Here is a 13304-nt window from a genome sequence, read left to right on the forward strand (position 1 = left end):
CATGTTATAAATAAATTCTCTAGATGATTTTGTATAAAATATAATATTCTATCATTTTTTTAATCCTAGCCTAGGATCAATGGTCTTTCTTACACTGCCGAGAAACTTTTCTTTGAATTTTTCTCTTAAAAGTTAATGATGATAAATCAATTTTCATTCAGTCAGCCGTTTAGTTCTTATAAATATTTAACAGAAATGAAACTAAATGCACAAAATAAAACGACTCACCTTCCTTTTCTCCATTCGCTGTTGCCTGCTCCTGCAACATTCTTCTGTGGAGACTCCTGGTCCTCATCACGCAAGTATTGTGCTTCATCCTTGCTGTTCTGATAGTGTGAGGATTGTTGTACGGTGCATCCATGGCGGCTCTGGCTTTGCTGCTGGCTGCACTGCACAAAGCGACCGCGGTGCTGAGGTCGCCCGCGTCCTCAGCAGCTCGAGATTTGTCCAAGAGTGCATCGGTTTCTTTGCAGAGGCGCTCGCAGTCGTCGCCTGAAGAAGCTTGGTAGCCTTCCGGAATCTGGGCAAGCTATGTTAAGTAAATCGATTTAACTCTAAGTTCCCTTCCGTTAATAATATTACGGTATTGGAAAAATATCAGATAAATTTGATAGAATAAAAAAATAGGAATTCGAAAACAAAGGAAAACGTGAAAAAATTCTACGAGTCGAGTTATTAAATAAAAATATCCTAGCAATCTTTTACCACAGTGTACAGAGTAATCTTAGAAAGAGTAATATACAATGTGAAAGAACAGATTTCTTATGAAAAACTAAATCAAAAGTGAAGATAGCATTTGCTACTAATATTATTTCAATATTGTTGAGAGTAACACGCACCTGCAGGTTATGCTTTAGCCCTTGTTGGAGCGGAAGGCTATCCGTGGACGACAAAGAATACGAGTCGTATCCAGCATCGTAATGGCCACTGCTACTACTTGAGAGTTCTCCAGATTTGCTGGTCGGGCTTTTTGGCACACCCGAGTTCCTCTGCATTTTATTGACGATGTACAAATACGGATTATCCATCGTGGTGGAGGAACTCGAGGAAGCGCTGTTCCGGTCACCAGACCAGTTTCCAGAATCTCGCCTCCGTGGTACGTTCAAGTGGTCAGGAATACTGATAGCATCCTGTGGTGTCGATCCTGCGCTTAGACTACGTGTCAGCTGCATTTGCTGTTTCTTCTGCTGTTGCATCACGTTTTCCACGGCACGTCGACTGATATACTTGGATTCCGCCTCTCCATCGACGGTATCAACACCCTTCAACAGAAAATAGAAATATATTTTTTTTATATCGCGAAAATACAATTAATATCTTTTACGTTTTAATATATTTTGGAATAGAGTCAAAATTTTATTGCAAAAGTAAGAATATCTTATTTGTACGAGTTCATACAATCGTTCCTTTTAATATCTGGAAGCATACAGATTCTATTATAAAATTTATTTGTATTTGTAGTGTTCTCAAATTAAGGATTCTTCTCAACTCCTTCATCTCAATCATTTAACATGCAAATGATTCATTAAATAATCTCGATCCAACATTTAGTCTTTGACTGTAGATCATTCGACTTTAGACCGTCATTCGAGTATCATAATGCAATAAAAATATTCCAAATATTCCAACATTTAAATATCTATATACTTCCAATTCTAAAAAAAAAGGAGGCTTTATCAAAATCTTTCCGTTGGTCAAAATTATTGAATAAGATAAATATATTACACCATTTTTCTACAACACTGTAATTTAATAAATAGACTATCCATCTCTAATTAAGGATAATTAATAATATAGCGATCGATATCGTATATCAAAGTAGAAAAGTTACCTGATTTCCAAAGATGTTGTTCTGAATGTCTGTCAGATTCTGATAATCACTATAAATCCTGCGTTGCGTGTAAGGGTGAGGAGGACTATCAGGATTTGGCGTGATGGCACGTCTGGCGGTACTGTTGATCGATGGTTTTTCCGGGCTGGGCGTGATCGATCGTCGAACATTATTCTTCGGGGGTGTCTTCAGTCCATTTCCGTTCGGAAAAGGCGTCACGGTTTTCGGGGCATTCTCTGTATTCACCGGAGTTCCTCCAGGAGTTGCGTACAGCAAAAGCAACGGCTGATATCTGCCTCTTCTGCACTTTTCTACCACCTGTTCCCACCGTGGTCCAATTTCTTTGACGGTTGCGTCGTCAAAGTAAATCCATACCTGAGGCAAAATGACCAAGTTTTTGTTATTGATCGAAGAAATCGCTAACAAATGACATTACTTATCTGTACCTTCGTTCGAAAATTAACATTATATACACATTTCATATGTATCAATATCAACGTTACTAATACTAATCGTTTCATGTTTCGTTAAAAAGCACACGTTAATTCTGATAATTATGCTCTATTTAAATTGCAAAATCACTTTATATGTACGGCATCAAAAATTAGTTCCTCCGTAAACGAGAATTAAGTTGATCCATTTGCATAATGAAGAGAGTGTATCGTGCAATCTATACTATTATTAACCTTCAGTTTAGTGTGAAAAAAGAAGGTGGAGTAGTGTTTCCCGTAATATGTGACGACTCCAACGAGATTGTGCACGGTCGAGGCACCCCATCGAGAGTCCACTACACTGTGGAAAACATCGCTCAATCTGAGGGACGTTCCCACGGTTGCGAAAACGTCCATGATATGCTCCAACGACGGCCGTTCGCTATCCCATACAACTCCGACGGAAACGATTTCCGGTCGGTTCATCAGGGTCCGACAGATTTGGATTTTCGCACCACAGGAGCTCTACAAATAGAAAATAAAATGTTTCATAATTCTGTTTGTAATTACAATCCTCATTTGTCATTGGATGGTAAAAAATTAAAATGACATATTATTACAATATCCTGGTTGAAAGTAATTTACGCGCTTTTATAGTTTTCAAAATGAAACTCTTTTTGATTGAAATTCTACATTTTGTTTGGTCAATATTAAAGTTTTAAAAGGAATAACTATCAAATTCTAGATCGATACGGTTAGTTAATAAATACAAAATTCGCTAATAAATAACTTGATAATTAATTTATGAGTGCTCCAACGCGGTAGTTGATTTGATTAATAAATACATAAATATCAAAACAGGCAGTGTGTCATAATATTAATTATAATATTATTTAACGATATCTTAATCCACCACAAAGCAGAAGAACTGCAGTAACTATTACTCAACAGCAATTATAAAAGTGAACGATTAATTGGTCTAATTTTTAAATCGTTCGTCCTATAATTATTAACCATGACCCATAGTATTTGTTAATTGCTTTGTCGTAAAAATCCCTGCAAATGACAGAGTTTCTCGGTAGCATCGGATTCCATCTGAATCCGCAGCTTCTCCATACGACCGACCAAATAGCCCACGGCGCTCGAACGATCCACTTCAAAGAGAAAGTCCGCGGCATATTATTTCCAAGAAAGGCCAAAGGAGAGTGTACCTGATCTCGTCAGACGGATGAATCAAACGCGAGTCACCGGAACTGTTTTAAGGTGCAAACTTGTGAATCGTTCGAGAGAAAATGATTCATAAAATTGTAAAAACGCGGATATAGGAAGAAAGTCGACTTTTAAGTGAAAATCGAAATTACTCACCGGACAGTCCCTGATGTCGCCCATGCCTCCGGCTTTTCGCAAGAGCTGACCGAAGAGATCCGGACTGTTTCGCGAATTCGGAGGTGTCTGTCGAGCTTGCGACGTCAGTGCCGACGCTGACACGTAATGAACCATCTGAAAACAAATTTCGATTCGTGATTGTGTGTATTAGGAAGACGAATGATTTGTTGGAATTAAATGAAAGGGAAAAAAGTAAACATTAGTATTATCGGATTTAAATGTCGAGTATTAGTAACTGAAATTAAATGTTGCATTTTGTTAATATTGAAATAAGAATATTCAACATGATCAATGTGAAAGTTTGCGCTAATGGATCAAATATTAAATCCTACAGTTAGTTCTAATGACTATTGAATTGATGATTTATTAATCAATGTGTTTTACGAATAAACCTTTATTTAAATAGATACACTTCTGTAACAATTTTCGTGATGGCATAAATACACGAATATCAATTTTGTTTTTGATTCATGCCATGATAACCTTTGATGGATAATATTGATTATAGAAACCAAAATTTGAATTAAACTTGATTGACGTATGATTATTAATCTGCATTAATATGCATTTATGCAAACTTGTATTTTTATGAACACAACCAAAAAAAGACCTAACCAGAGATTTCTTTCATCATATAGAAATTACTTTGGTTTAGATAGATACTTTAGATGTATCACGTATCACGTACATTTTGCCTATTTCTGTACATTAAAATTCTTCATAAATTCTCTATTCTGATGATTATACAACAAATGAAATTTTTCATTATTTTGTCGAATATTGTACAGAATATCTAATAGCAATTTCTGATCTATGCCACTCTTGTATCCATTATTCTCTAACAAAGTAAAGGTTTCGTATACATGCTCTCTCCTATGTTATACAACGTTCCATCGAGTTTGAATAGTAGCCAGCTGGTAAAAGCGATCGGCCATGACCGATACCAGATTGCAATGAGTTTTGCGTTTTTACAATTACAGCCGACAACAGCCGATACGAAGGGAGAACCAACTCCACCCACGTGAACTGTTCGTGGTCTGTGCTCGATTATGCTCACAATGCGCTCTGATCATGCTTTTGTTCCTACCCTGCATTAAGAAACGTCCACTTTTCATGTTATTCTGAACACAAGATTAAGAAACACGTTAATTCGATTTGTCCTGATATATTACGCAAATTTCAATCTTTCAATGAGTTTCGGATTTTATCTCCTGTAGCTCGATTTAGTATGGTTTGGATATGATTTTCGTTTGCAATGCCAGAGGAAAATTCTATCATAAATAACGTACGCGGTTAATGGTATTTGGCTAACAGTAAGTAGAATTTAGTTAACGTACACAAATATTTATTAATATATATTTAGTAGGAAATAAATTGGGGCAGTCGTTCAACAATTTCTTATTGTTGTTTTTATTCAAAAAATTATTGAAAAAATGCTTTTGAGATTAATTTTACTACGTTTCAAATTTGTAACATTTGCAACACTTTGATGAATGTAAATATATGAAATATATCGTGTATGAAATCGTAAATTAAAGTCTTGAAAATTTCGTAATCAAGTGCGACATAAGAGTATGAGTGTTATTGCAGGAAGTGTATTTAGTGAGTTAAGAACATGATTTTCATAAAGCGAAAAGCTCTATAGCTCGTGAAAGGAAACAGATTAAAGAATTTAATCACCCGGGTTGGTTTAATGAAAGGGAAAACAGGCGGCGTACGATGAAAGCACAACGAAGTGTGAAGTTCCCAGAAAATTATATAATTTTATCATAGAAACGGAGTAATTACGAAGTACCGTGAACGAAATACGACTTTCGTTATTGCATTTGTTCAGGACCGCGCTCTCGGTCTTCCCTTCTTATCGAAACTTTGCCACAACTAATTCCATGTTGCTAACTAGAAATTTAATTAACTCTTCCATACACCGTGAGATATATATTCACTCCCACGATAAAGAACTTTTTGTGTCCGCTTCTTCTACTGTTCTGTGTTAATTCATTTAATACATTCATAATCAATGAAGTCGTTTAAACTAGAAATTAATAAAATAATAATTTCTTATGAATTATCATTATATCGGGAATTTTTATATGTTTATGGGAAATTTAACGGTACGAAATGCATATAACGTTTAAAAACATATAGAATATTCGAAGTAAAGTTATTCGTAATTTACCAATTGTATTATTGTACATTTTGTATACAGAACAATAAATTTTAAGAAGAAAGTCTTCCCCGTATTAATTAAGATCAGCTTTTAGGCCTTTAAGGGAAATATATTGAAAGAAAAAATATGCTGCATGCATTATGCAACAGAAAATCTTATTTCAATCAATCTATGGAGATTATTTCCTTATCTAACCTGTCCTATACACCTGTCGCATAATGGAAACAATTTACCAACTATATTTCTTATTCCATAAATAAGCGGAAGCGTTTAACTCGAACACGTTTTCGAGTGAAGCAAAGGTTGCAAATAGCCCAGCGTAGAATGCGAGTGACAAGAACGGAGAGAGGAATAATCGAGAGTTTCACTTTCCTCGTCGAGGCGGAAATAATCAACCTCGTCGAACAAGGGGGCAGTTTATGAGAAACGCAATAACAGTTGCACGGGCATACGTTCACGGTGATTAAATCTGGCAAAACCGTGAAACTTAGGGCAAAAATTTTTCCCCTTCTCTTTGTTGTTCGACATTCTTCTCCGTAATTCATTTTTCTCATTAATTAACACTATCTTCGAACTTTTATGCCACAGTTTTCCTCTAGTTTAACCAAACAAAAAAATTCTTAATATTTAAAAAAAGAAGGTTATAATAAGATTGAAACAAGAAATCATACAGCGGTATCTGCTAATAGGTTCCTTGTAATCTCGCGGTTCTTCTCTTGTAATAAAAATTATCGTTTTGCGCATGCTGATCAAGCTGTTCGCGTAATGTTACGTTGGTTAAATTTGTTTCGATAGCGTAGCAGCTGTGCTCGTGCAACAGACAACTGACTTTGAATAAACATATAATATTAAAGATCATAAATAGTAGGAAATTTGAATAAAATGGAAGGAATTATTACAGTTTTCAACGGTTTTTATTCAAGTTTGTGAATTTTAAATAATTCTTGTTTCTCTTGTAAAATATTATGAAGATTTAATTATTTATAAAATTCTTCAAATAGGAGAAATATTATTACGAAACTCTCTATAAAAACCTTTTTTCTTCGTTCCCTAATTTTTGGTACCGCAGATTATAAATATAATTATTTATATGAAATTAAGCATTAATTCCCTTATTAACCCTTTCTCATATAAAGTAGTAGTTCCAACAATTAGTAATTAATTCCAATCTACGACAAATCCTCATTTCACATCAATTACAATCCCTTCGACTTATTGAACAGAACATTACCAACTCCAAATGTTCTTATACCCTTCCAATCATATTGCAAGTATACTGGGCGAAACATTATACTCTAATCCACCCCTAAAATCCATCCCTTTCCGTTCCTGTTCATCGTTCGTGACCAATGAGCCGCCAAATTCCGATCGGCTAATCCGTTTACACGGCGCGACTCGATCGTTCGTTCAGTTTCTCGACGCGCTAAGGTTTCTTAGCTAAGTCGCTTAAATCTCTTAAACCTAGCCAAAGAGGCCAACTTCCGCTTGCTTCCCCCGTTTATCAGCCTAAAATACCTGAACCACCCTCAAACTCATCGATTGCCTCGTTTTCACAGAAACACAATAAGTACGGACTGTATGGAATTCTACTATCAATAAGCCAATATCACCAATAAACTTATTCGAATTCTAAACCATCGCTGAGGGCATTTACGTATTTTTTGGAAAATTGGAAAGTTTAAAACTTTACAGAATGCGTATAACATGGAAAAATATAAAATATATCCAAAATAGAAGGTTAATTATAATATCTACAAGGTGAAACAAACTTCTATTTACGTTCCGTTATTTTACTTGAGTTTGTAATACAATAGAAATATAATAGAATTATTAAAACATTATAAAATTACTATTAAAAAAAATAATGATTAAAATTACTGAATATTACAAAATTCTAGAAATATCCGTAGTCTAGTAATCATAGTAATTCCAATTCTTACTACAAAAATTAAGAAACTAGAACCTAAATAAATAAAAATCCCACTCCACGTCTAAAATTCCAAATTCTCAACCTGATCCTCAAAAAACTTCTCATCCCCATCTATTTACCTTTAAATTTTCCTTCCTCTATTTACGAACCAACCCTAACCTGTCCCAAGCCCTCAATTTGAAAAATTCTACCTGAGCATATTTTTTCTCTGGGTCCTTTCTATGGGTCCACCTGCGTGGGCTACGTGAGAAAAGTAACGTTGAATGGTAAGAAAATATCGTACGGTCAGATGGATCGGACGGTTGAAGCGAAAGAGGAAACTGTTCTCTGGATTATCCTTGAAACGTAATGGAACGTTTCGCAAGAAACACGTTTTCCGCGAACTACACGCTATCGACAGATTCTGCGTTACGTATGTATATGAGTGTGCTTGTTATGAATGTCGTGTTTTTAAATGCGGAGAGAGAATTTTAGAGACGAGTGGTCGATGATAATGATCTAATGATCGAAGGGAAGTGATGATGGAGAAAATTGTTGTCGGTGATCTTGCGAATTATGATAAGAATGACTTGGAAATATAATTAGGATGTTGTGAAGACACTACTGTTGTAGTACTATTGTTGTTTGTGTTACGTATGTTTACGAGAATTCAACCTTTTTTTGTAGGTTTCTCTCCTGTTTTTGTAAATCGTGAAGATAAGATTACAATTGTAGAAAAGCGATCTTCATTACCTGGCCTGTAGAAAAATAGATCTTAACTATTGATGATACTTGATTTTAAATATCTTGCTCATTAAACATAAAAACTGTCAATGTTATTTCTATCTTATACCTTTCCATATATATTCGTAATTCTAGTTTATAATTACTTAAGATTAGAACTATCAAGCTCCTCAAGATAACAACGAATAACAAATTTTTTCTTTCTTATGCAATTACTAAAAATGTTGACTTTTGTTCTCACACAAGCATGATCACAATCAATTTATTTTCAGTATATGATTTTAATTCTGTATATATACTTTATATAATTAATATCCAGATACATATTAGAAATTAAAACATTCTAACATTGAAAAAGCATTTAACTCTAAATTCATCTACCAAAATCACTTCTCTGTTGAAGTTTTCTTCTACCTCCAACTCTATCCAATTATGTAAATCTCAGTTTAACTAAAAGTCCCTTGAAAGTTGATTAATTGCAACTAAAGCTTCGGTCGTTATTTGTTCAGTGGGCGGTTCACTGGAAACATCGATTCCCTTTGAGGAAAGTGTCAGCGATTAAACTGACCTGTGTAAAAGGCAGAGGCTCCGAGGTTGCGCCGCAAGCTCCGCAAACGCTTTGCTCGACCAACGTCATGGCGAACTTCTGATGTGGCACGCAGTGTCTCGCGCTGCACATGTCTTCCGCCTCTCCGCTGGCTATGTGAAGATGTATACGCAGAAGAATGTTTTCCTGAAACAACACGTTCCCCGTAAATATGTCTCCCGTTATTAGCGTATCCTCGATGATACACCGCTAGAAATAGAAGAGTCCTTGGTAATCAGCCATCGATTATTGTAATTTCAAAACGTAACTAGCAGGATGTGCATTTCTATACTTGCTTGATTTATCGCGCCTTTTTAATCGTTCTGTAAAAAATTGTAATTTTTTCTGTATAAAAAACTGGGTTTTTATGTAAAATCAATTTGTTGTCAGTAGCTTCTTGCGAATCTCTTAGAACAATGAATAAAGTGAATCTCTTAGAATAAACACCCACTCTATTTTCTGTGAATGTTCCAACTTGATTGGTTGAATAAATAGTTAGCGTTCATATTTCCCCAAAAAAAAGAAAAAAAAACAGAACAAAACTTTGTGAATATCTTTTTAAAAATAAATAAATTTATTTGTAGAAATAGAGATCAAATTTTCGACAGATAAATGATTTATATTTCGGTTCTGTTTATCGCAGATAAATAGCGTAAAATAACACCCGAATTAATGATATTGTATGCGTGACTATTAACAAATGAAAGCTAAATATATTATTCGAGAGGAAAATCAATATATCAAAACTCCAACCAAATGAAACCTAAAAAGCAGTGAGTCGAAATCATAAAAAGCAACCGCGCAAGCCCAGAACGTCGTATATTATATTCTTCTCTACGTCATTCTTCGAGGTACTGTTGCTGGAAGAGGTATAAAGCCAGTCGTAAATTTAGGCAAATGTCAAACGGCAGCAGGTCTTGAAACGTAAGCGCTCCGTATTGGAAATTTAAAGACATAGCCAGAGATATAAGTAATGGGATGATCAGTATGGTTAAAATTCATGCGGTTCTAAATCAGCCCTCAGACTCCATTTTGCAACATTTCTTATACACCGCTCGTATCGAGACTGTAAATAATAATTTTTTTTAATACCAGAATTTACAACTCGCTTTCTATTACACAAAAAGGCAATCTTAATCCTTTGGTAGAAGAAAATTAGCTAGTGAGTATTAATATTGTGAATTGCGAACAAGCAACAAGTGCATACATTTTGACGTAACTAAAATTTACACCTTTTCATTCGTCATATGACACAATTTATGGGGCTTGTAGCTTTTAGTCGATAGTTGTTTAGCATAATTACCATTTGCAGATCTACAAGTAGATTAGGAATGCACATCCCTTTCATATAATGATATACATCGACTAAGATCGATCTTTGTATTTTATTTAGTTTAGTGTGAAAAGTTAAAAAAAGTCATATAAAAATGTGCAATTTTTATCATTTTTGTGTATTTCCACTTCGAAACATATACTTTATCGATTGATATAATGAAAGAACTTGCATGTTATCAGTACTAACAGTACCAACAAGATCCTCTAAATGAATATGGATGTTATATATCTCTTTTTTATATTCGTCACGTTTGTAGGAAAAAGTGTACTTGTGGTACTTTTCTATTGACATTAATTCCCTCATGCATATGTTAACGGCTTTGGTTTCGTTCTCGCAATAGGCAGATAACCATCGTTTTAGTTATTTATTCTTTTAATAGTAGATCAACTGTTCGTGTTCAAATGACTGCAACAAAATAACTTTGCTAGATAGATAGAACTACCTAAGTGTACCTAAACTCGTTCTCCGCAAACTCTTCTATAGCATCCTTTAAACTCTGCATAAGTAAATTGGTTCATTTCTATGCAAGTATAATTTTATTTATTTTTCTAGTCTTTCAAAAAGATGTAAAAAATTCTAGCATACCTATCGATATATCTACTAGTCCTTTTTCAATTAATTCAGCTTAAGGGATTCTGTTCTTTATCACGAAAGACCCGATAATTTAGTGAAATTTGAAGAAATGGAAGTATTGAAATATTCAAAATTTATCGTGCGAATATTCGAAGGCCAGGGACTCTAAATCGTCAGTGTCACGATCGAATCGCTTAATTACCGCTGACCGCGAAACATAATCCAATCAGCATGGGTACTTGGAAGTCTAGAACGCTCCAGATAGCTAAGTAGCATGCTCGCCGAGTCTTTACATCTATTATACCCGAGGACTGCATTCGCGACGTTACATTCATTTTATCCAGCTCCAACTGCGTGTCGACATACGCACGCGTACAAACGGCAGCCGGCTAAACGTGACTCCGGTGTAAACGAGAAAGTGAACACTACCGAGTGTGTATTTGCTTAGGCTCACCTACGAACACGTTACGGCAATCCGCGATAGTTGGTCACTGCGTATAGTACGCAGACTACGCAGACGGAGGAGAAACAGAGAGGGAAAACTGGTTTGCAGGATGGAATATTCAGGATCGTAAACCACTTGGAAAATCGAAGGAAACCGCGACACACCGGCATGAATGTCGAAACGGAAAGATTAATGCGACTGCCATCGTTATAGTCGCTAGTAATGGCTAATCGTTCTTATGAATGGACAAAAACAACGTGAAAGGTTGCTGTAAGATTTGTAAGAAGTATCGAGACTTTGGTTATGATCATTGGTACTGGAACGTTTATAACTGGGCTGCGCATGTTTATGCGAACTTAGACTTTCTTGCATTTTCTTTCAAATTTTTTGTTAAAGAAGTAGAATCTAAAGAAGGATTTGATTCTTTAAATAGTATGTGCACATTCTATATGTTTCTACATTTTTAAATGTCCTACAGGTATGTAAATATCCGCTGTCTGTTTATCGCCAATAATCCTATTCGAAATTCATAATCTTCCAAAATCTCCATAATCGTATTACAAAAATTAAGACGCATAAGATTAAAAAACGCCTTTCCAACGATTCCAGATTTTAAAACTTCGAAAGTGCAACGTAATCACAGCTACTTTTACCTTTCGTTTCATCCCTTCATCCCTTAACTTTCCTTCTACATCCACCCTGAAATAAAATCCCTCCAAATCCACCCACCTTTTTTCGTTTTCTAATTCTTTCCATGATTTACCTCACAGACTTTCAACTACCCTCATCCCTCTACTACATGAAATTCACTTCAAAAAGCTACGAATAACAATGACAATTTTAGTAACATTTTTATTATTATTTAACAAGATACTGAATTTGAAAGTTGTTTCCGTATCAAAACTACGAAATATATGCTTATGCTCTTCCCTTTTGATCTTCGTACCGAAAGGATTCTCATCTCCAAAGGATTAAGATCGCAAAGCACCCGTGTACAAGTAAATTGCAAACTCGTTTCGCTTAGATTCAAACTCTCAACTCGGCTCATAGCTTGGCTGATCGCGCGCGTAACAGGCCAAAGGGAACTAGGTAATCGCCACTTACGAAACATTCCGCAGCGTCGTCCATGAATCCGAGCTGGAACCTTTGCTGGTCGAGAAAGCTCTCGGCCAGAGCGCGGCGCAGCGTGTCGGGCGGCAGCGCGCTCTCTTGCGAAAACTGCAGCTGCGAGAAAAGGTCCTGTAACAGACAAGATGACGAACGAATTTAATGCCAACCGATCGGAAAATAGGGGTTCGAGAAGGAGAGGGTGAGGGCGGCCGCTTTTGTCTTCGAGAAACACGCTCGAGAAATTGTTTAACGCGTTCAGTGATTAATGGCGTCTCTCCAATGTCTGTTTGGATCATATCGCCTTAGCCTTTCGCTAGGATATTACGCGGCACGAACTAACGAGATATTAGTATACATACGTTGCTATTGTGTCGTTGAAAAGAATTGTTTTATGGCTAGTCGTACTCCCATAGAGTTTTTGTGGTTGATTGTCGAAGTGGCTCAAGGTAACAGACGTTTCACTGCTTTGGAGGATTAGCGCGATGCGTGGAGGAAACGTTAGTGAATGGGTCGGAGCCATTAGAGGATCGGAGCTAAGATGATTTTGATGTTCAATGAAGAGTTTGATGATTTAGGAGTTTTTGTATGGCTAATAAATGTGCCATTTGTATCATCGTTTATATAATGCATCTGTTTGTGTATTTTATTGTTCATTGTGATGTTATTGTTAAATGTAATTAAATTTTGTTCGCTTGGCGAATGCTTGTTGATGTGATGATACGATAATTGAAAAGCTTAATTGAGACGAATGTGCACATCCGAGCAAGTCTATGATGTAATTACTTG

At 35.7% G+C, this 13304-nt stretch overlaps 1 protein-coding gene across 5 annotated transcripts in view; it reads right to left on the reverse strand.

Moving 5' to 3' along the window:
• The window catches only part of LOC117237089, a 132728-nt gene that overhangs the window by 4757 nt on the left and 114667 nt on the right, over positions 1-13304 (reverse strand). For 4 of the 5 annotated variants that reach the window (XM_033500704.1, XM_033500703.1, XM_033500708.1 and 1 more), the window contains 7 exons: positions 12513-12647; positions 9037-9201; positions 3628-3762; positions 2518-2787; positions 1832-2206; positions 840-1262; positions 229-529 (listed from right to left, as the gene is read on the reverse strand). In XM_033500704.1, the coding sequence (XP_033356595.1) occupies positions 229-529; positions 840-1262; positions 1832-2206; positions 2518-2787; positions 3628-3762; positions 9037-9201; positions 12513-12647 (1804 nt within the window). The remainder of the gene's footprint in view (positions 1-228; positions 530-839; positions 1263-1831; positions 2207-2517; positions 2788-3627; positions 3763-9036; positions 9202-12512; positions 12648-13304) is intronic. The other variant, XM_033500706.1, reaches the window with a different exon arrangement.

This window comes from Bombus vosnesenskii, unplaced genomic scaffold (genome assembly GCF_011952255.1).
Source record: "Bombus vosnesenskii isolate JDL3184/JDL3185 unplaced genomic scaffold, Bvos_JDL3184-5_v1.1 scf7180000013357, whole genome shotgun sequence".
NCBI lineage: Eukaryota > Metazoa > Arthropoda > Insecta > Hymenoptera > Apidae > Bombus > Bombus vosnesenskii.